The following is a 19,991-nucleotide window of genomic DNA, read 5'->3' on the forward strand; positions in this document are numbered from 1 at the left end:
ACTTCTGAAAAAATTGGAGGTGCGAAAATGGCGCCAACCCTCATTCGGCACACCTCCAGAAATGTGTGTGTGACAAGCAAAGGCGCTATATAAGGTGCACTGACTATGGCAGCACCAACGGATTCGTTTTTGCTGTCGCAGTGGGACAGCTCTCCAAAACAATAGGTACCTCCCAGTTACTGGTAGATGGAGTGAGGCAATCGTCAGTAATGTCCATTCATAGGTAAAGGTCCCAGACGCACCAAGGAGCACAAGAACTGGGCCTTGGGTGTTGCCTGGCGACCTGGGTGCTCGAGGTATGTATGTACATGTACCGGTCCTCAGGTAGGCCGGGTACCTAGGTAATAATTTCCAGGTTGCAATTCGACTGTCTCGCCTCTCAACAAAATCACCGAGGTCCCGTCCTGAGCCAGCTGGAGATCACGCTCCATTAAGCTCACAACAAACCCATTCCAACCGCAACGACTAGGAACAAACACATAGTCCACCCAGCCCTGCCCTTCTCCCCAACAGAGACACCCACACTTTGTGCCTCCGCTGTTGGGATGATCGTAGGGAAAACACGTGTCACGAGTGTTGTCGACGACGTAGTCGTTGTAAACTGGTCCTCAATATCTGGGAACTCTGGTTCTTCTGGCTCGTCCTCATTGTCAGGGCGAGGTGTCGGAGACGGAGAACTATTCGAGGGCGAACTAAGCGAAGGTGAGGTAGATGAGTCCGACGAGGAGGAGGAGCTTGTCGTCGAGGAGCTCGTGGTGGTAGTAGTGGAGATGATGGTGGGAACAAAGTAACTGGTGATGGAAGTGATATACGTGGCGGTGGTTATGGTCGGGCTGGGGTTGTTGTTGCCGGTGCAGATTCGGCCGTTGGGACAGCAGCGGGTGCCATTATCGTAGCAATAGGTGTCAGGCTGCTTGAGTATTAGTGATAGTTCTCAACGGATGGGCGGCTAGGAGTTGTAGGGAAAGAAATACGAGATAGTAATAACTTACATAGCAATACTTCCCCGAGCCAGCATTACAGCACACAGCGTTGCTCGGGATGCATCCGCCTTCGCAAGCCTTTTGACCCGCACCACAGCCGCCGGTAGTACCGCCAGTACAACTTTGTCCGTTGGGGCAGCACTTGGTACCGGATGCGATACAATAATTCCCTGCCTAGAAACACAAAGACTGTGAGCACTAAACACTAACACATCATCTCTTCGCGTCGACTGGTTCGAAAACCCTGGGCTGGTCAGGAGAAGGGGCCACCCTACGTTACAGTACGAGCCTGCTCCGCTGCCACAGCACACGCCATTTGATGGGATGCAGTACTTCCCGTCGCACGCTTTGTAGCCGCTGGGACAACATATTCCTCCCGTGCATTGAGCACCGGCCTGAACCATCGTTAGCATTTCCAAGGGTTCTGGTTGAACAAAATGCGTCCAAAGGATGAATGGACTTGCCTCGCAGTAATACCCCGAGCCATACCCGCAGCACGTGCCGTCGTTGGGAATGCACCAGCGCAAGTCACAGAATTTCAGGCCCGTATCACAAGTCGTTCCGCCGGTGCCGGTGCAGGTTCGGCCGTTCTATATTGAAGGTTCGGAGGTGAATTAGCATCGGAAGAGCATCCCCAAGAAAATTGTCTGTAACCAGAGATGTATGCACATACCGGACAGCAACCGCCCCCACGCACACAGTATTCACCGGTCCTGCAGTAACTTCTTTGCCCGACGCTGTCAAGAGTCCATCAATGGTCAGTTACATCACTCTGATCTCATTTCCAAGCTCCAGTGTCTCGGTATGTGTGAATATGTAAGAAGGTGAACAGGCGAGAACAAGTGGTCCCGGCATACCTGGCACAACAAACTCCTCCAATAGGCATACATCCGTCTGCGCAAAAGGTCCAACCAGATGGGCAGTAACCTCCCTGTCGGATCAGGAGACCAGGTGAGGTTGCAGAGATATTTGGAAATACCAGAGGCTCGACCAAAGAGTCGACAGCACCGCCTGCTAGGAGGGCAGGGACGGCGAGTTCTCCAAAGTTCACCATGATGGTGGAGTGTCCCGGATGACTTCGTAAGTACTCGACAAGATTGTACTTTATGTTGAGCTGGTCAATGCCATAGAAACCTCTTGTCATCACCTCGAGGTGGAGAAAGCAGCTGGACAAACCCCGGGGAAGGACCTCGGTCTTGAGCGCCTGAGCGCATTTTATAACCTTCGGCTCAGCAGCTGATAAGCAGAGGAGCCAGGCTCACGCCTTCTGGAGAAGCTCCCAGCTGCCAGCTCTACCCGCCCTCATCTTCTGCATCATGGATATGCATGTGCTTTAGGTACCCATGCGGCTCATCCTCCCCTCCATTAACGAGTTCCCTCCATAATAGCCTAATACCACAGTGTCTTTCGTTCACACTGCACAGCCATGCAGCCAGCGAAGATTGAGGATCACTGCCGGACCCACCTTGCCTTTGCCGAGGGCTTATGATCGAAGCTACGCAGAGCGTCTTCCTCACCCAGAGCTCGGTGACTGGGCGGTGTCGATCACTGGTGCTGACTCCCGAGGGGGCATTGTTTACCGATAGTCAACAGAACGGAACTCTGCAAAGTGCATGTAGAGGAGCTGATCACGTTGCTAATTCCTTGGTTTTCGTTCGTCGATGTGCGACTATCCCGGTCTGTGCTCTCAGGGTCTGATGCAAGCCACACTCCTTCTCAGTTCCTGAGCTTGAAGGTAATTATCCCGCGGAAGATGCCGATCCTCGGTGTAAGTGCCCGATCCCAACAGCACTCGTACCCCACCGTACCAGCCACCAAGTTCCAGAAACACTTGGCCATGAACTGGCTGCGATGTGTATCGTATCGAAGGCTCTTCTTGTCTGACGGAACTCGGACTGTTTTTCGATGCACGTACAAGTCACGAACCCCACTAATGCCCCATGCTTACAGAAACATAGGAGAGCCATGCCATTGACCACTCTGGTCAAGATGGGTACCTCCCTAGGTAAGAGGGAGAAACATCCGCCCGCATCCTGGAATGAAGATACCCACCCTGCAGGCACATAGTGTACAGCTGGGGGAACGCCACATCCTCGCCCATCCCACTTGGCGATCCCAACGGCTGGGGCTGTGCATAGCCTCAGTCCAGGAGTGTGGGTGCGGGGTTAATGGCCGGTCAACGGTTTGGGTGGGATGGAAATGCAGAGTGTTTGTGGCGGTGTACTTGGCGGTTACATCTTGGTGGGAGAGGCTGGGCTCGAAATTCAGCCCTTGTCCTCGATCTAAGCAGCTAGCTCGGTGTTCATGATTTCTGTGATCGGCAACCTATATACATAAGGATTGAGACAATCTCCAAGGTCCTAACGATGGTGGCCAGATCGAGACGGGGATGACAAAACAACTCAGGTTTATTGAGGGAATGCTTTCAAGGGAGGTGGATGGAAACACAAGCGTCTCTTGGTAAGGCCGATGAGGATAACATCACATATATACCCAATTGTTTCTAGGGCAAGCTGCCTTTCACCTAATTTGCGCTGTGCAGACCTGAATGCTTTGCCCCGTCCATCTGTAGACTGCCAGCCTTTGTTGGAGAGGGAATCAGGTTAAGAGTGTATTGTTCAATAACGAAGTTTATCATTGCTTCTTAACTCAACAGACCGGTACCTAGCAAGCACACGCTGCTTCGAGAAACGGGATGGGAAACGGTTTGCTCAGCCAAACCTGATTGACTTGCTATCTTGATTGCTCATCAGTAGAAAAGTGTTATTTATATGAGATGAGAGGCCTTGAACAATGATCCTTTTTCTAATTCAGGTTTTGCCAACCACCACGACAATAACGTCAATCATGGTGTTGGCGAAGCAACCGGTCACAACCTCAACATTCCACTTCAGCTTCTTCCGCCAATTACCCCCAGAACTCCAATCCCTCGTCTTCAAGAAGGCTCTCTGTCACGATGCCCCAATTGCTGTGACAGCTAGAACGTGGCCGTAAGACAACTTCGATCATCCCATGTACTATATTACCGGTATATTAGTCACACTCGCTCCTCCTAGTCGCATCTAAGACGGATATACCATTATTGCGCAGGTGACGCGCGCAAAAACCCCTGTCGATTGCATTGGATTATTTCATGTCAACAAGCACGTGGCAGCAGAATGCGCACGTCACTTGTATGCTGGCAACATATTTGCCTTGGAGCCTGTAAGACACGACCATTTGAAATGCATTAATATCAATAGGAATCCAAGTATTCTGGGAAGGAGAGACTAATTACTACGTTTTGACGAGTCCAATGCTTTCGTGGTTAGTATCATCTCCCTCTCGTCAATTTCCGATAGAGCCTCAGGAGTAACGAAGACTTGCCAACTAATTAATGGCTCCCCATCGACACAAGCAGGGTCAAGAGCATCGGCAGTATTAACGCTTCCCACATCAACACTATCGGCAAGTATCCCAGGCCCGTGCATGGCGTGAGAGAGTCCCCCAGCTAACACACAGTCGTCTCTCAGACTTTGCCTGCATACCAGCCTTGCTCATCGAACTTTATGCCGCCAAAGAAGAGCTTACGAGCTGTTACAACTCGCGCCGAATTTAAGGCGGCTCATAATTCGATGCAACCCATATTTCGAGGTAATCATTGGCAGGAGTAAGATACATATGGGGCCGTCCTCTCCCAGTCCTTCGACAGTATTCCGGAAACTTTCGTGTGATTACCTCATTGTCGAGCTTCAAAAAGTCTGTTCTTAACAGCCTGGACGCGTGGGAGCTGGTGCTGGATAGATCTCTGAGGTATCAGGGTCTGATGCCGGATTATCTGTGACACGCCGTTGGCGCTATATTAGGTGCACTGACTATGGCAGCACCAACGGATTCGTTTTGGCTCTCTCATTATCCTTGGCCTCATGGTGGGACCGACGACTCACCTGGCTGGGTAGACAGGTTTTACCTGCAAGACCTTGGACAATTTGGCAACAAAGATGAGTAGGAGTCGTCTCATTCCCTGAGGTTAATGCATCACTATTGAAAGACTTCGGAGAGGCAGCGAGGGAATGGATCGGAGGTACCGAGCTGTAAGCCAAGGAGAGGAAACCAGACATGAGATTGAGCTTTGAACAAACTCATAGAAACGTGGGGTTGAACATGTGTTGCGGATCCATGCCGATCGCTCTCCACCCCTGAGATCACATCGAACTCAAGTCATTTCATAGGACAAGCCGCCCCATCGATGACGTCGACGCTTGCCTTGTCTCCGACATCGACGACAGTTAAACCCAGGACATTAACCTCCTCGCTCATATGCTGAACCTCTGCTATTGAACCCCGGTGAAAGAACCTGAATTGTCACCCCCTCGCCCACGCACACATTCTCATTGTTTGGTATTATTACCTCCCTAGATTTCGACATGTCGCGACGCACAACTGACCCCGTCCGACCCAACCCGCAACTTAACTGGCCTGCGGTCATCACCTATGGAGCGTGTGCTGGCCTCCTCGGCGTAGCTGCGTGCGTGATCCCTTTTCTCAGCCCCGTGTTTGGCTTCATTTCTTTCTCTTCCAATCCTTCTGTCTATTTTGTGTCCATTTTTCTTTTGTTGTTTTCTCTTTTATTTTCTAGATATCGCTGTTCTATTGTTGCTTCTGTTGTACTAAATCCTACAACTCCCATGTTAGCATGACCGCCACCGAAAGAATCGAACAATTCTTCACGGCGCGCCCCTCCTCCCAAGTCCCCGGCCGTACCCTTTCGCGGCTGCTTGCGTGGGCAGCAGGAAGCATCTCCAAGATCTCGGAACCAACTGCCGATGAAGCTAACCCCGAGACATTGACACGTCTGACGTGGACCATGCATTTTGGTCAAGGAGCGGTTGTGGCAGTGGTGAGGGCAGTGGCTGCTTATTCCTGGGGTATCAGAGGACCGTTCGCGGATTTCCTGTTCGCGGGTGTGAGGCTGGCGGTGGATCAGACGTTGGAGAATCTGACGGGCGTAGGGGCTTTGCCTTGGTAAGTTCCCGTTCTTGTCTCTATTCTTCCCTCTTGTGGTTGCGGTGGGTGGTTTGGCATGACAGCATGCTGATATATTTCTGAGCAGGACCTGGCCGGTCAGCGAGCAGATAATTGATCTGCTGCACAAGACGGTCTATGCCTTGGTGACTGGCTATTTCACGGATCGGTGGATTCAGTGATCAAGGGATATAATACAGTGGGGAAGAACATATGAAATATGTACGCGACAGCAGTCTGATGGTATAAGAACGAACTATTCCCAAAATCCACCTGCGCCAAAGAATGCCAACTCCCTACCCCCCAGCCACAGATGCCTGATTTTGTTTTTCCCAACCCAGTCCGTCTAATACTCCCTCCGTCTATTTCTTGAGCCAACCCTTGGGGCCACCCCAGGTACCCTTAACCATGGAATTGTAGTACACCCACGGGAAGAAGTCCTTCTTCAGGTGGTAGAACGACCTGCGAGGTGTCGCCTGATCCAGTCCAAACTTGCCAAACGTCTCCTTCGGAACACCGCCGTACGTGAACTCGGCCAGCATGACCTTGCCATACTCTGTCACCAGCGGGCAGGAGGTGTACCCATCATACCTCAGCTGAGGGGTTGCTTTGCCTCCACTCTCGAGGGAGCTGAGAAGGTTGCCGACGAGGACCGGCGCCTGGGCGGTGATGGCGGCGGCGGTCTTGGACGTGGGCAGGCTGGAGGCGTCGCCGGCAGCCCAGACATTGGGGTACTTCTTGTGCTGGAGCGTGGCTTGGTCGACGTCGACAAACCCAGCGGCGTCAGCCAGCGGGGAGTTCTTCACGAACGCGTGAGGGCCCATCTTCGGAACGACGTGCATGAGACCGAACTTGCGCCGGACCTTCTCGGCGCCGTCAGGACGGGCGAATACGGCAGTGTCGCCGTTGACAATCTCCACCAGGTCGTGAGTGAACAGCCCCTCCACGCCGCGCTCTTGACGCAGAACCTCGAGAGCGGCCGAGTACTTGGGCACGCCGAACATGACCGGCAGCGCGGTTGCGAAGGCGATCTTGATGGGGCTCTCAGCGTCATGAGGCCTGTACAGGCCCGCGTCCTTCCAGAGGTCCAGGGCGAGCCACATGACCTTTTGGGGAGCACCCGCGCACTTGACGACGCCGGCGGGTTGGGTGAAGATGGCCTGGCCTGACTTGAAGCGCTCAAACGTTTGGTACACCTTGTCGACGGTTTCGAAGGTGTAAATGCTGGACACGTTGGAGGCCGGGTCAGCGACGGCCTCGGGCAGACCCTTGATGCTGGCCAGGTCGACCTTGATGCCTGGGACAACGACCAGCTGGTCATAGGTGAGACGGTCGCCGCTGCTCAGGGTCACGGTGTTATTCTCGGGCTGGAAGGTTGCTACTCCATCGTGGTACAGCCGAAGCTTGGGGTCAACAAGGGACTTCAAGGGACGACGGAGCTTATTCTTGTCCTTGATGCCGCCGCCAACCAGGGTCCAGCCTGGCTGGTAATGGTGCCAATCCGCAGGGTCGACGATGGCGATGTCATTCTCTTTGAACTTGCCCGTCCGGAGGAGTTGGTGGCTGATGCTAAGACCAGCTGAGCCGCCGCCAACAACGACCACCTTGTGGTTGCGGGCGACGTTGACGGGAGACGGCGTAGAAACAGTCGCCAAGCACCGATGCGGCACCGTTGGGGTGCGCCGGGTCAACACCGTCGCCGTGCGCTTAGGAATGAATCGACTGGCACTCATCGCGAAAGGCGGTTTAGTAAGGAGAAAAGAAGAGTGAGAGGAGATTTGTGTGAAAGTGAAAGACTGCCAACCGCTGAACGGCCGTGGGCTGAGTGTCTGCTGACAGGGCGACAATGATATTGAAAAAGGAAGAGAGGCAAACACCTGAGACGGAGACTCCGCTTTGCAGAACGTGCCGTGCTCCACAGCTCGATGCGCGAATTAGTGGGGGCCGAAGCCGAAATGCCCCTCGGGGAAGTGTGGGCGAGGGGTTGAAGGGGGCGCCGAGACCCGGAACCGGAATAATGTCGTGGCGCCACCATGGCATGAGAACGGGAATCGGCGAGGCATGCAATTTCTGGAATCGTCAATGAGAGTCGTGTCGGCGTCGGGCCGGGCTCGTGCCGGGCTCGTACCGGGATGCAGGGTTGCCCTCGGCGACCTGAGCCGGCCGGTCGGTGTCCAGGCCGTTGTCCCTTGTGCCGGTTCTCGCGCGGGTGTCGGGACGGATCTCGGCGACGGCGTCGACGCCCGGCCTCATGCCATGCCAAGACCCCGGGACGCCGGTCAATTGCGTCACAGGTGGGTCTCCGTGAAGCCGCAACGGTTCTCGCTCACGATAAGGACAGGGGCATAGGTTCTAGCCCAGAGCCCGACCTGACAGCTGATGGACATATGAATGGACATCTTGAAGAAGGGATCCTATATTTGGCGCCGTGTTCGTCCCATCCATACCTCAGTTTCTCAAACCAACTTTCAAAGAAACCACTCACAACAACAATGCCGAGACTCCCTGTTCCTGCTGCTGTCGAGGCCAAGCTCCGTACCGCCGCTCGGCTCCGGGTTCCTCGACCCGAGCCCGGTCTTATCGGCGTCCGGGCAATGCACCATGCATCTCATCCCGCCCCGGGAGTTTCTGCCTCCCAACAGGCGCGCCTTACACCAACACGTCAACAACCTATGCCAACACGCAATCTTGTGTCGCCGGTCCCTGCCCACCAGCCTCGTCAACCGTATGCCACCACCACGAACGCATCCTCACCATCTCAACTACCGCCAGCCCTAGACGGTCCTGAACCCATTATCCACCCTGTCTTTGAAACTCAAACAAGCACCTACCAATACCTTGTCGCGGACCCAGCCACGAAAACCGCCGTCATCATTGACCCTGTGCTGGACTATGACCCAACCAAGCGCCAGGTCTCTACCCAAGCCGCCGATGAGCTCCTATCTCTAGCGCGCGAGAAGGGGTACACCATCTCGCACATCCTTGAAACGCATGCCCATGCGGACCACTTGACCGCCTCGTTTTACTTGCAGCGGAAGCTGGAAGAGCGCCAGGGGACGAAGCCCCCGGTCGGGATCGGGAGGAGGATTGGGCAAGTTCAAACGATGTTTGGCAAACGGTACGGGATCGATAGCGAGGAGTATGACGGCGTGTTCGATATTCTCTGGGAGGATGATGCCGAGTTCAAAGTGGGAGAGTTAAGGGGGAGAGTCCTGCATTTGCCGGGACATACCCCGGATCATGTTGGGTATTGGATCGGAGGTGAGTGTTTTGACTTTCCAGCCATTGGTGTCCTTCAGGGAAATTGGCATTTCGTCACGAGACTGAGCGCCATACAATCCCACTTATTCGGGAGCCCATTGCTAACCCAATCCAGACAACGTCTTCTGTGGCGACTCGCTATTCCACCCAAGCATCGGCACCGCGCGGTGTGACTTCCCGGGAGGCAGCGCTTACGCCATGTATTCCTCGGCTCGCAAGCTTCTCTCGATGCCAGACCACGTCAAGATTTGGGTCGGCCACGACTACCCGGACGAAAGCCGGGCCGGGCCGGAGCCGATGGCGACTGTTGGCGAACATCGCGCGCGCAACAAGCACGTCCGCGAGGGCGTCAGCGAGGAGGAGTTTGTGGCGATGAGGAGAGAGCGGGACAGTTCCCTGTCGGCGCCGAGGCTGGTGCATGAGAGTCTGCAGGTGAATATCAGGGCGGGGCATTTGCCGAAGGCGAATGGAGAGGGGATGAGGCTGTTTCATTTGCCGGTCAAGATTCCGGAGGGCCTGTAAAAATGGAATATCTATGGACGGAGGAAATGTGTTTGATCTTTGGAGGGTGCTCAGGGGTAGGTCAGGTATTATGGGTTTGTGGAATATCTCACGCTGGTTCATGTACGTAATAGCTGTTCGGAACACAAGAGATACCTGATTCAGTGTTTTGTGGAAATACCTCCCCCAACCTGATCCCCAAGGAGGAATCGCAAACTATGAGCGCTGTCTATCGTGCCACTTCATCCTCAACATTCCGCCTCTGCTTACACCGTATTCCTCCCCTTGAAGAACCCACTCAAGCCTCCCATCAACCCCGCCAGTCCCTTGCTTTCACTTCCTTCGACCATTCCGGCCCGAATCCACCCAGGAAGCTTGTCCCTTACTCGTGGCAATGCATAGCGCCGGTCGATCAGGACCACAGCGGCGTAGTCCGCCCGGTGTCGGATAGCCCGACCGATGCTTTGGTTGACCGCGCGCATGCAGGCGTTTTCGTAGAAGGATTGGGCAGCTTGTCGTGCCTTTGCCCGTGCCTGAGGGTTGGGCGCCGGTTGGGCTAAGGGGCCAGCAGAGGTGGTGCCGCTGCCGGTAATGGATTGCGTCGTCTGTTGTCTCATCTCGTCTTGACCATGGCTCGGGTCCCTGGCGTTGCCCATGGTCGAGGAGGCATCTTCCGTTCCCCCTCCATCTGCAAGCAGAGCTTGCGTCTTCTCCATCCGCTCCAGTTCCGCGGTTTCAACATACTCCAACCTCGCCTTCCACTCGGGCGAGTGGGCGTTCGGATACGGAAGCCCAACCACCACCACGCACCGCCCAAGCCGATCAGCGAAGTTAATACCCTCCGACAACTTCCCACCGACCACGCTAAGCAACAGCGCGCCTCCTGGCTTCCTGGGTCCCGATCCAGCCGCGGCCCCGATGCGAGTTGACGATGGATTGGATGTCCCCGGGGCAAGAATCGCATCAGCATACGCCTGCAACAGCGCATCGGTGTCCACCCCTCTCTCTTCACGAAATACCGCCTTCTTGGCCGCGAGCCTGTCCCAGATGGACAGCTGCTGCTGTTGTTGCCCAGCCGCCCCTGACGACTCCTCCTTGTGCCACGCCTCCACCACTTGGTCGAGATATGCATAGCTCGGGAAAAACGCCACCACGCCATCCGGAACCACGGTACACAGATTCAGCAGCACCAACCCCAACTGCTTGACCATGGCCGGATCGTTTCGTCGCTGGAAGCTAAACTCGAAGCCCTCCTGTTGCTGCACAGCCCCGGCATTGCCTGACGGAGTAGGCTTGATCGAAGCCAGAACCCAGCCGAGGAGGTTTTCTTTGGGAATCACGTGCCCGCAGCTGAGTGTCGTGATTTTATCGGCGGGATGGTTGGGGAAGAGGTGTGTCTTGTAGTCATCGAACGGTGACATGGTGCCGCCGGCGAGGATGATGGCGCGCGCGGCCGAGGCGATGGAGGAAAAGGCGTGGGTGGGGGAGAGGAGGAGGTAAGAGACTTTGATGTCTGGCTGGGTTGGAGGATTGGTGGTGGACAGGAGTTTCTCGTAGAAGATGCGGCCTTCGGTTGTGAGATTGGTGAGGGCCGAGAGGAAGGAGACGAGGGTGTGTAAGACCGGTGTGGATGAAGGTGGTGTGGTCGACTGCCGCTCCTCGATATGGCTAGCATAACTTTCAACTTTGTATGCCAGCTTGGAGTCTTGGATGTAGGTGATCAGCTGGTAGAGATTGATCTGGTCAGCACCGCGGGCTTTCAGCAGCGTGCTGGAGTCGAGGATGCCTTGGTCGCTCTGCGACGGTCGTCAGTGTCTAGGTATGAGAAGACCATGATGATCAAAGTTCGGTGCTTACCTTAACCTCAAGCTGGCCTGCCAGACATTCACACAATGACTCAATCACCCTCCCAACCTGAGCCACCATCATCCGGTTCTGCCCCTTCAACTTCTTCCCAAACCGCTTCACATACACTCCCAACATCTGTCTTGCCCTCCGCAGCTCACTCAGTCTGATCTCCGCGGCATGCACGTTGGCGATCGCATCCATGATGTTATGCGCCTCGTCAATAATCACCACGTTCCCCTCCAACTTGATCCCCAGGGCATCCCTGGCTGACTTTTGAAGGAGCAGGGGATATGGCAACGTCACGATCTCCGCGGCTGGGATAGCCGTGCGAGATGCATAGTAAGGACAGACCTGAAGGTCCTTGCCGATACGATGGAGGTCTTCGATGTCCGGGATAGTAGCAAGCGCGGCATCGCGGAACTCGTGAGTCTGTTTGAGGTTCTCGGCGGTGGGCATGTAGGGGCAACGGTCCTTGGTTTTGGACTGCTGGAGTTCGGTGCACCGGTCATTGATGGCGGAGAGGGACCCAAGACGCGCGACGGAGGGATTGATGCACAGCTTTTGCCGAGAAGACAGGGGAAGTTCTTTGATCGTTTCGGAGGAGGGATTGGTATCACCGCCGGCAGAGATGAGTTCTGGAGGAACCGAAGGAGGGAAAGCTGGTCGTCTCAGCTCCGAGATGAATTGGGTTAACTGGGAGTGTGTCCGGGAGGTGTAGTAGATCTGGACGCATCTCAGTACTCGACGTTTGACAGCAGACCATCTGAGTCGTGATCGGACGTAGGAGAGAATGCACGACTTACCTTCACCCTGTCCTCGCCTTCACCTTCCATTGCATCCCCCTCCGCATCTCTCTTGCCACCACCTAGTCCAACCCTCGCCATCAACTCCCTGGTCTCCTTGCTCAACCCGCCTAGCCCAACTCCCTCCTCTTCACCATCCCAATCAACAAGAAATTCCTTCTCCTCCTCAGCCTCGCCCATATCCTTCTTCCCCTCCACATAACCCTTCAACCTCTTCCCCCTCCTTCCATCTCTAGCCGCGCGCTCTTCAAGTTCCTTCTCCCTCCTCCTTGCTCTTTCGAGTGCCCTCTCACGCTCTTCCCATTTGCTCACAAGCTCTTGGCGATGCTTGCGGAGGGCTGCGTCGATCATCCATTGCGGCTCACCTGCAGCAGCAAGCTGGGCAGCGAGTGAGCTAGTCGAGGAGGAGAGGCTTTGCCGTGAGTGGTGCCGCAGCCAGGTCAGGGCGGAGCAGATGAGCGAGAGGGATTTACCCTTTGCATTGGACGTTAGCTTAATCCAGCAGTTACTAGACCCAGTTGTGGAACACAATGGTGTATTTTAAACCGGGGGTGTTTGTTTACATGAGTAGTGTGGCTTGTGATAGTGGTGAGGGTTGATAAATGCGGGGAAACAAACGGGAACCTGGAGGGGATCGGAAAGGACATACCGTGCCTGTTGGGCTTTCTAATATTCCTACTTGGCTATTTCCTTTCTCAAGGACGTCGTAGACTGTCCGCATAAATTGAAGCTGGACATCGTAGGGCTGATACGGGTGATGAAAATTGGGCGGGATGTCGTCCGCTTGCTCGTTGTTATCGGCCATATTGGAAGTCGGGACAGGACGTCTCGATTGGTCAACCTAGTGTTCGAAAATGGGTAATGTGTTAAGCGACAGTAAACACATGAAGTGTAGGACCAGCCGTGGTCGAGGTCAAGTTTGGAGGCTTTTCAGGGTGAGATGGAAGTCCACTATCATGAAGCGAAACACCAAGCATATGGATTACGTAATCATAGCACATCTCCATTAGCAACAGTTATCAGCAGGTAATAAGACCTAACGCCTGTATACCCACGAACTCCTGATGAACCTAACGCATGACGTTTGCCCCTAACGCCTACCATGCCAGTTTCAACCATTGCCAGCTAGACTTTCAGGATATCCATCTCATCGTCATCATTCCCAGAACCCGTGTTCCCCTGAGCCGGTTCCTCGAGCCCAATCTTCAAGAACTCATGCTGCAAAGCCTCTTCGGCACTAATTCTCTTTGCGGGGTCCAGCTCCATGCACCTTGACAAGAACTCCACCGCTACCTTCTCCTCCTCCGGCAGCGGTACCTTTGGTTGATCCCGACTCCATTGAATGATGGCCTCGAAGCTGAACCCGGACTTACCAATGGTCGGAATGTTGGTTTCGAAGACGCAACCATGAAGAAACGCAGTCTGCTGCATCCGTTTCTGGCCAAAGATGGTCGCTATCTCAATCATGGCTTCAACGTCATCGACCGAGTTGAAGAAGGGGAACCGCCTGGACAGGATGGTGAGCAGAATTACGCCCGCGCTCCAGACGTCGATTTTGGGGGTTTGCTCGGTGCACTTGAACAGCACTTCCGGCGCGCGGAAGCCGCGTGTGCCAGCGCGGTTGGCCCGACGTGATGGGCGTGTGTCTTCGCGTGGGTAGGCTGCTTTGGCGCCGGCAACGAGCAGGGGCCGGAGTTTGGCCGAGCGGACGTGTGGATCGTCGTGGCAAACGCATGGCTTGCCGTCAGACCCTTCTCGTTCAGCTAAACCAAAGTCAACGAGCACTCCGCGACAGGAGACTGGATCGTAGAGGAAATTGGTCGGCTTGATGTCTCGGTGGAGGATGTGATGTTTGTGGACACTGGCGAGAGCAGTGAAAAGAGACCGGAAATAGGCGGCCATTTGCGGCACGGTAAGGTTTCGGAAATAATCACGGAAGTCGGCGTGGCGGAAGTAAGGGAGGACGGCAACGACTTGGTCGGTCCACCGGAAGGCCGTGATTAAGGGGCATACGGAGCGGCAACCACGCAGGACGTGGAGGAGTTCGAGCTCGTTGTGGATTCTGCTGGGTGACGAAGTGACGTAGATCTTCTTCACAGCCACATACTTCGGCCGGCGGCGGCGCGGTTGTTGGGCCTGTGCCTCGCCATCTGCACCCTTTATCGGCGGCGCCGCCCATTTGTCTGCGTCCCGGTCAAGGTCCCAGGAATTGTCGTAGCGGTCATACTGGAGGTCCTCCGCTTTGTACACTGTTGAGAATGTTCCCTCGCCGATGCGCTTGATCAGACGATACTTGCTGCGGAACTCTGGCAGGCAGTTTTGTAGCCGTTCCATGTCCTGGAGGACATGGCTGCTGGTTGTTGTGTCATCGTCAGAATCGGAATAGTCCGAGTCCCGGACCTCATCGTCGAGCATGGCGGCGTCATTCTCGACGTCATTGTCGGCATCGCCCTCGGGGTCGTCCTGCAATGCGCTTTCGTTCATTTCTGTGTCTTCGGTGGAGGGTGCATCTTCGTGGATGCGGAAGGATTGAGTTGTGGACGCAAAGGCATCGCCCGGCCTGTGCCGCGAGGAGATCTGAGTCGCCATGCCGGCGACGTTCAAGTGGCTGGTTGGGGGAGTTGGATGGAAGACAGAAGGACCAGGATTGAGGTGAGGCTGGACAAGAAAAGACGAGAACAAGGAAGCCGGAGGGTCTGCCTGGTTACACCGATCATAGACAGTTTGCAGGAATGACCATGATTGGTGTTTCACGCAGGTCAATTGGGGGTTATAGCAGCTGAAATATGGCCGAAATCCGGGAATTGACAGGAACCCCCGATGTCAAGCTGTTGCCGTTGACGTCTCATGTCGCGTGGAGGGGTAGGGTTAGCTGCGGAGCATTTCGGTAGTTTTGACGCGACAAGACGCGACTGGCTGCAGCCGCACAGGTCAACAAACAAAACTTCCCGTTGCCAGGTTCCCCACCACAAACCAGTGCACAACCAACCCTGGACGCTGTTCCCGTGCACTTGAAACCCTGACAAGGAGGGGCAACAATCAACAAAGCCAAAGCGGAACCCTGCATCAACAAACCCAACTTGCGACAAGCATCAACAAAACACCCCATCACCACCACCACCGGCCTTCCCCCCTACAACTCGACCTCGACGACGGACCGGTACCGCAAGTTCTCACCACGGTTGCGTCTCTGGCTCCTCGAAATCCACGAACCCCGTCCTCCCCGTTTCCTCCCCCGCCGGCGTGTCCGCCATGGACACCGTCCAATTCGACATCAACGATGCGCTCAAGCATTACATGAGCGATCCCGCGGGGATCCCAACCCCCGAGGCCGACAGCGCGCTGCAGGATTGCGAGAATGACCCCGATGCCCTCAACGATAATGCCCTCGTCAATGCCGTCCTCAACCCTATCGTCGACGCCGTCGCCGAGAACCCGGATGCCATCACCCGCAGCTCCATCTTTGACTCGCTGCAGTTCCTCCTAAAGTGTGCACCCATCTCCTCTGTCCATCTAGATTCTTGTATCTCCTCACCGGCGCCCCGCGCCCGAGGCGCATCGCCGCTGTCTGCACATGTTTCAAGAAGCTCCGATTCTAAGCTCTCCCGCCCATCCAGGTACACGTCCAACCTCTCGGCCCATGCCCTCAGCAAGATGTTTGATCTCATCACCTCCGGACTGGCCGCCGAAGCCGACGTCGCCCACAACGATCTCGAGTCTGACGAACAGGAACTCATCCCTCACCACAAACAGCTCCTCGAAATGTACGGTTTCCTTCTACAATGGACCATCGCTGCCGTCGAAACGAAGGCCGCCGAGAAGTCGTCGAGCGCCCCTCCGGTCCGCGGTCGTGGCAAACCCAAGGCGAGAAGGGATGCTGCCGATGGTCATTGGGACTCGTCCGCCCAGCTCGAGAATGCCTTGGCGACCATGTGCAAGGTCTTGCGCCTTAAGCTGGCCAAGATCTTCTTGACCACTTCGGAGCGCGACACATTTGTTGGACTGCTGACGCGCCCGGTCTACATGATTCTGGAGAGCGAGCAGCGCTGCAAGAGCACAAGCATCCGCATGCATGCCTTCAAGGTGTTGTGTATTGCCGTCAAGCACCACGGCCATGGATACGGTGGGTTGAATCGGGCCATGAGACAGAGTGCCAAGCTGACCCAGCGCCTCTAGCGGCCCAAATATCCATCGTCCAGAACCTCACCTACTTTGAGCACCTCTCCGAGCCCATGGCCGAGTTTCTGCACATTCTTGCGGATCAATATGACTACCCTCAGTTGGCAGACGAGATTCTCCGCGAACTAAGCAATAAGGAATTTAACAGCAACGACACAAAAGGACCCAAGTCTGTTTCGACCTTCATGATTCGACTGTCTGAGTTGGCGCCTAGGTTGGTCATCAAACAAGTCACTCTCTTGGCGAAGCAGCTCGACAGCGAGTCGTACACACTCCGCTGTGCCCTGATTGAGGTGTTTGGCAACATGCTCGCATACCTCAGCAAGTCGGATGATCGCGGCGAAAACCACAAGAGCCAGATGAACGCCTTTTTCGACGTTCTCGAGGAGCGTTTCCTGGATATAAACCCTTACTGCCGTTGCCGTACGATCCAGGTTTACATCAAACTGTGCGAGCTCGAGAACCACAAATTTCCAAAGCGCCGCCAGCGGGCTGCCGAACTTGCTTGCCGGAGCCTTGAGGACAAGAGTAGCCATGTCCGCAGGAATGCCATCAAGCTGTTGGCCACCTTGATTCGCACTCATCCATTCACCGCTCTCCACGGCGCCCAACTCGCCCGCAAGGATTGGCAAGAGCGCCTTGATCGCGTGGAGCAGGAGCTCAATGCTTTGAAGCCGCCTCCGGAGGCTGCAGGTCTTGATGCCGATCCCGCGAATAACACGGTGGACCAGGACCTGCTGGATGACGCGACACAGCTCGAATCACCTAGGAAGCAGCAAGAGCAACAGTCGCAGCCCAGGGAGATGACCGAGGAGGAAAAGCTCGAGGCAATCCGGAGGGCACGAGAGGAGGCGGCCACGTCAGAGGCCATCGAGAAGCTGACCTTGACCAAGCGGTACTACAGCGAGGCCCTCAAGTTCATTGATGTGCTGCATGAAGCTACGGGTACCATCTGCCAGCTGCTCGGGTCACGAAACAAGAGCGAGGTTATTGAGGCCATGGATTACTTCGAGATTGGCGATGCCTACAACATCGAGCAGAACAAGGTGGGTATCCGCCGCATGCTGCGTCTCATCTGGACCAAGGGCAACAGCGACGAGGGCAAGGGCGTGCAGACGCACCTCATTGAGTGCTACAAGCGACTGTTCTTCGAGGCCCCAGACAACTTCAGTCCCAACGACGCCGCCAATTACATCGCTCGCAACATGATCAGCTTAACGTTCGGAGCTACTCCGGCTGAGCTGACCTCGCTCGAGCAACTGCTCAGCACCATGATGAAACAGGGAATGATTCCCGACCTTGTCATTACCAAGTTGTGGCAGGTTTATGGCGTCCAGAAGCGGGAAATTTCACGGAAGCAACGCCGCGGTGCCATCATCGTCCTTGGCATGCTGGCCACTGCAAGCCCCGAAATCGTTGTCGGCGAGATGGAGACAATGCTGCGCACTGGTTTGGGTGCGCACGGCCGTGCAGACCTTCAACTCGCAAAGTACACATGCATCGCTCTCCGGCGCATCAACCCGACCGCCCGCCAGGGAGAAAAGACCACCGCCAAGTTTTCACGCCTTCCCAATGACCATGCAGTCCTGGTCCGCCTTGCCGCCATTACTGAAGTACCTAGCGACAGCAAAGAGTGGTATGGTGTGGCCGAACAAGCGATTAATGCTATTTATGCTCTGTCGAGACACCCCGATGTCTTGTGCTCCGAGATCATCCGCCGCAAGACAAGGGCCGTCTTCGGTCGCCCATCGTCATCATCCCCGGCTAACTCCAGGCCAACTTCACGGGACGAAGCGGCCGCAGCGACCAGTCCTGGAGGTCCTGTTGAGCCGTCCAGTGACCCAGCTCAGCCTATGAGCTCCCAGGCCCCAGCCAGCCCGTCCAAGAAGACTTCCAACAAGGACAGCACTGTGGCGTTGTCCCAACTTCTCTTCATTGTCGGTCATGTTGCCATCAAACAAATCGTCCACCTTGAGCTGTGCGAGCTCGACTTCAAGCGCCGCAAGCAAGAGAAGCAGGAGAAGGAAAAGGAAAAAGCGAATGCCAGCCGCGCTTCCCTCGGCGCAAGTACCTCCAGTCGGCGAACCGCCTCTGCCAGCCACGCCAAGGACAAGGACAAAGGCAAGGAGGAAGAGGAAGCGGATGAACTCGACCTCATTGGCGGAACTACCGAAGACGACTTCACCGAGGCCATGCAACACATCCGCGAACGCGAATTGCTCTACGGTCCCACCTCTCTGTTGGCGCACTTCGGTCCCATGGTCAGCGAGATTTGCGCCAACAACACCACCTATCGGGACCGCGGGCTCCAGCAAGCCGCGACCCTCTGCCTGGCCAAGCTCATGTGTGTGTCGTCCGAGTACTGCGAGCAGAATCTGCCGTTGTTGATCACCATCATGGAACGCTCTCCCGATGCGACGGTGCGCAGCAACGCTGTCATCGCGCTCGGCGACATGGCGGTGTGCTTCAACCACTTGATCGACGAAAATACGGACTTCTTGTATCGCAGGCTGGCTGATCCGGAGCCGATGGTCAAGAGGACGTGTCTAATGACGCTGACATTCCTGATCCTCGCCGGACAGGTCAAGGTGAAGGGTCAGCTCGGCGAGATGGCCAAGTGCCTTGAGGATGAGGACAAACGCATCGCAGACCTTGCGCGCATGTTCTTCACGGAGCTCAGCACAAAGGATAACGCCGTCTACAACCACTTTGTGGATATGTTCAGCTTGCTGAGTGCTGATCAGAGGATTGATGAGGAGGCGTTTAGGAGGATTGTCAGGTTCTTGTTGGGATTCGTGGAGAAGGTGAGTTGGTCGTTTGTCATGTTTTTGCTGCCCTGCCAAACGACCGATGAACTGACGTTGGGTTCCAGGACAAACATGCCAAACAGCTCGCCGAGAAGCTCGCTGCCCGTCTGGCTCGGTGCGAGACCGAACGTCAGTGGAACGATGTCGCGTTCGCGCTGGGCTTGCTGCAGCACAAGAACGAGGAGATCAACAAGCTTGTGTCGGAAGGCTTCAAGGTGGTGCAGGCGCCAGCATGAGCTGTCGAGGCAGGATCTGTGTAACTGATATCTCGCGTCTTGAAGATGTCGTTGGGGTACATCGGGGTTAGGTTGAAGGTGCTTGGTGTGACCGCGTGTTTGTTTGGCGTTGGGATGGGTGGTTGTGTATATGGCAGATGAGAGCGGAGGCCTAGATACCTTGGTGGTTTTGAACTTAAGCTCTTGATGTCTTCTACCTGCACTCTTTTTCCGGACACCGGGTTGTTTGGATCACCTGTTGCTATGGCTTCTGGTTCGGAGACTTCCGTCTAAGTGAACCAGTGAAACCGCTCCCTTTATGAACACACTCCACGCAGCTGAAGGCTTGCTTTTTCTTGCAGCGCAACTCGCCACCATCGCCACAAGGTT

At 55.3% G+C, this 19,991-nt stretch overlaps 7 protein-coding genes across 7 annotated transcripts; 3 read left to right on the forward strand and 4 right to left on the reverse strand.

Annotated features, from left to right (window-relative positions):
* Positions 1–822: 822 nt before the first annotated feature.
* VTJ04DRAFT_10821 (uncharacterized protein) lies at positions 823–1,869 on the reverse strand (the record flags this gene model as incomplete). The annotated part of the gene is made up of 6 exons (XM_069358602.1): positions 823–910; positions 993–1,157; positions 1,259–1,378; positions 1,473–1,573; positions 1,657–1,720; positions 1,841–1,869. 6 exons carry the CDS (start codon positions 1,867–1,869, stop codon positions 823–825), a joined length of 567 nt encoding a protein of 188 aa, XP_069214149.1.
* A 3,520-nt stretch (positions 1,870–5,389) lies between these two features.
* Positions 5,390–6,337, forward strand: VTJ04DRAFT_10822 (uncharacterized protein; the record flags this gene model as incomplete). The annotated part of the gene is made up of 4 exons (XM_069358603.1): positions 5,390–5,490; positions 5,658–5,987; positions 6,076–6,165; positions 6,238–6,337. 4 exons carry the CDS (start codon positions 5,390–5,392, stop codon positions 6,335–6,337), a joined length of 621 nt encoding a protein of 206 aa, XP_069214150.1.
* Positions 6,338–6,349: 12 nt separating this feature from the next.
* VTJ04DRAFT_10823 (uncharacterized protein) lies at positions 6,350–7,720 on the reverse strand (the record flags this gene model as incomplete). Its single annotated transcript, XM_069358604.1, has 1 exon — positions 6,350–7,720. The coding sequence occupies one exon, from the start codon at positions 7,718–7,720 to the stop codon at positions 6,350–6,352; it is 1,371 nt and encodes a 456-aa protein (XP_069214151.1).
* A 759-nt stretch (positions 7,721–8,479) lies between these two features.
* VTJ04DRAFT_10824 (uncharacterized protein) lies at positions 8,480–9,770 on the forward strand (the record flags this gene model as incomplete). Its single annotated transcript, XM_069358605.1, has 2 exons — positions 8,480–9,248; positions 9,364–9,770. 2 exons carry the CDS (start codon positions 8,480–8,482, stop codon positions 9,768–9,770), a joined length of 1,176 nt encoding a protein of 391 aa, XP_069214152.1.
* A 245-nt stretch (positions 9,771–10,015) lies between these two features.
* Positions 10,016–13,205, reverse strand: VTJ04DRAFT_10825 (uncharacterized protein; the record flags this gene model as incomplete). The annotated part of the gene is made up of 4 exons (XM_069358606.1): positions 10,016–11,545; positions 11,607–12,320; positions 12,401–12,874; positions 13,050–13,205. 4 exons carry the CDS (start codon positions 13,203–13,205, stop codon positions 10,016–10,018), a joined length of 2,874 nt encoding a protein of 957 aa, XP_069214153.1.
* Positions 13,206–13,525: 320 nt separating this feature from the next.
* Positions 13,526–14,989, reverse strand: VTJ04DRAFT_10826 (uncharacterized protein; the record flags this gene model as incomplete). The annotated part of the gene is made up of 1 exon (XM_069358607.1): positions 13,526–14,989. The coding sequence occupies one exon, from the start codon at positions 14,987–14,989 to the stop codon at positions 13,526–13,528; it is 1,464 nt and encodes a 487-aa protein (XP_069214154.1).
* A 663-nt stretch (positions 14,990–15,652) lies between these two features.
* Positions 15,653–19,622, forward strand: VTJ04DRAFT_10827 (uncharacterized protein; the record flags this gene model as incomplete). Its single annotated transcript, XM_069358608.1, has 4 exons — positions 15,653–15,888; positions 16,018–16,523; positions 16,577–19,383; positions 19,452–19,622. The coding sequence occupies 4 exons, from the start codon at positions 15,653–15,655 to the stop codon at positions 19,620–19,622; spliced, it is 3,720 nt and encodes a 1,239-aa protein (XP_069214155.1).
* Positions 19,623–19,991: the final 369 nt, after the last annotated feature.

This window comes from Mycothermus thermophilus, assembly GCF_041956435.1.
Source record: "Mycothermus thermophilus strain CBS 625.91 unplaced genomic scaffold VTJ04scaffold_8, whole genome shotgun sequence".
In the NCBI taxonomy this organism is placed as follows: Eukaryota; Fungi; Ascomycota; class Sordariomycetes; order Sordariales; family Chaetomiaceae; genus Mycothermus; species Mycothermus thermophilus.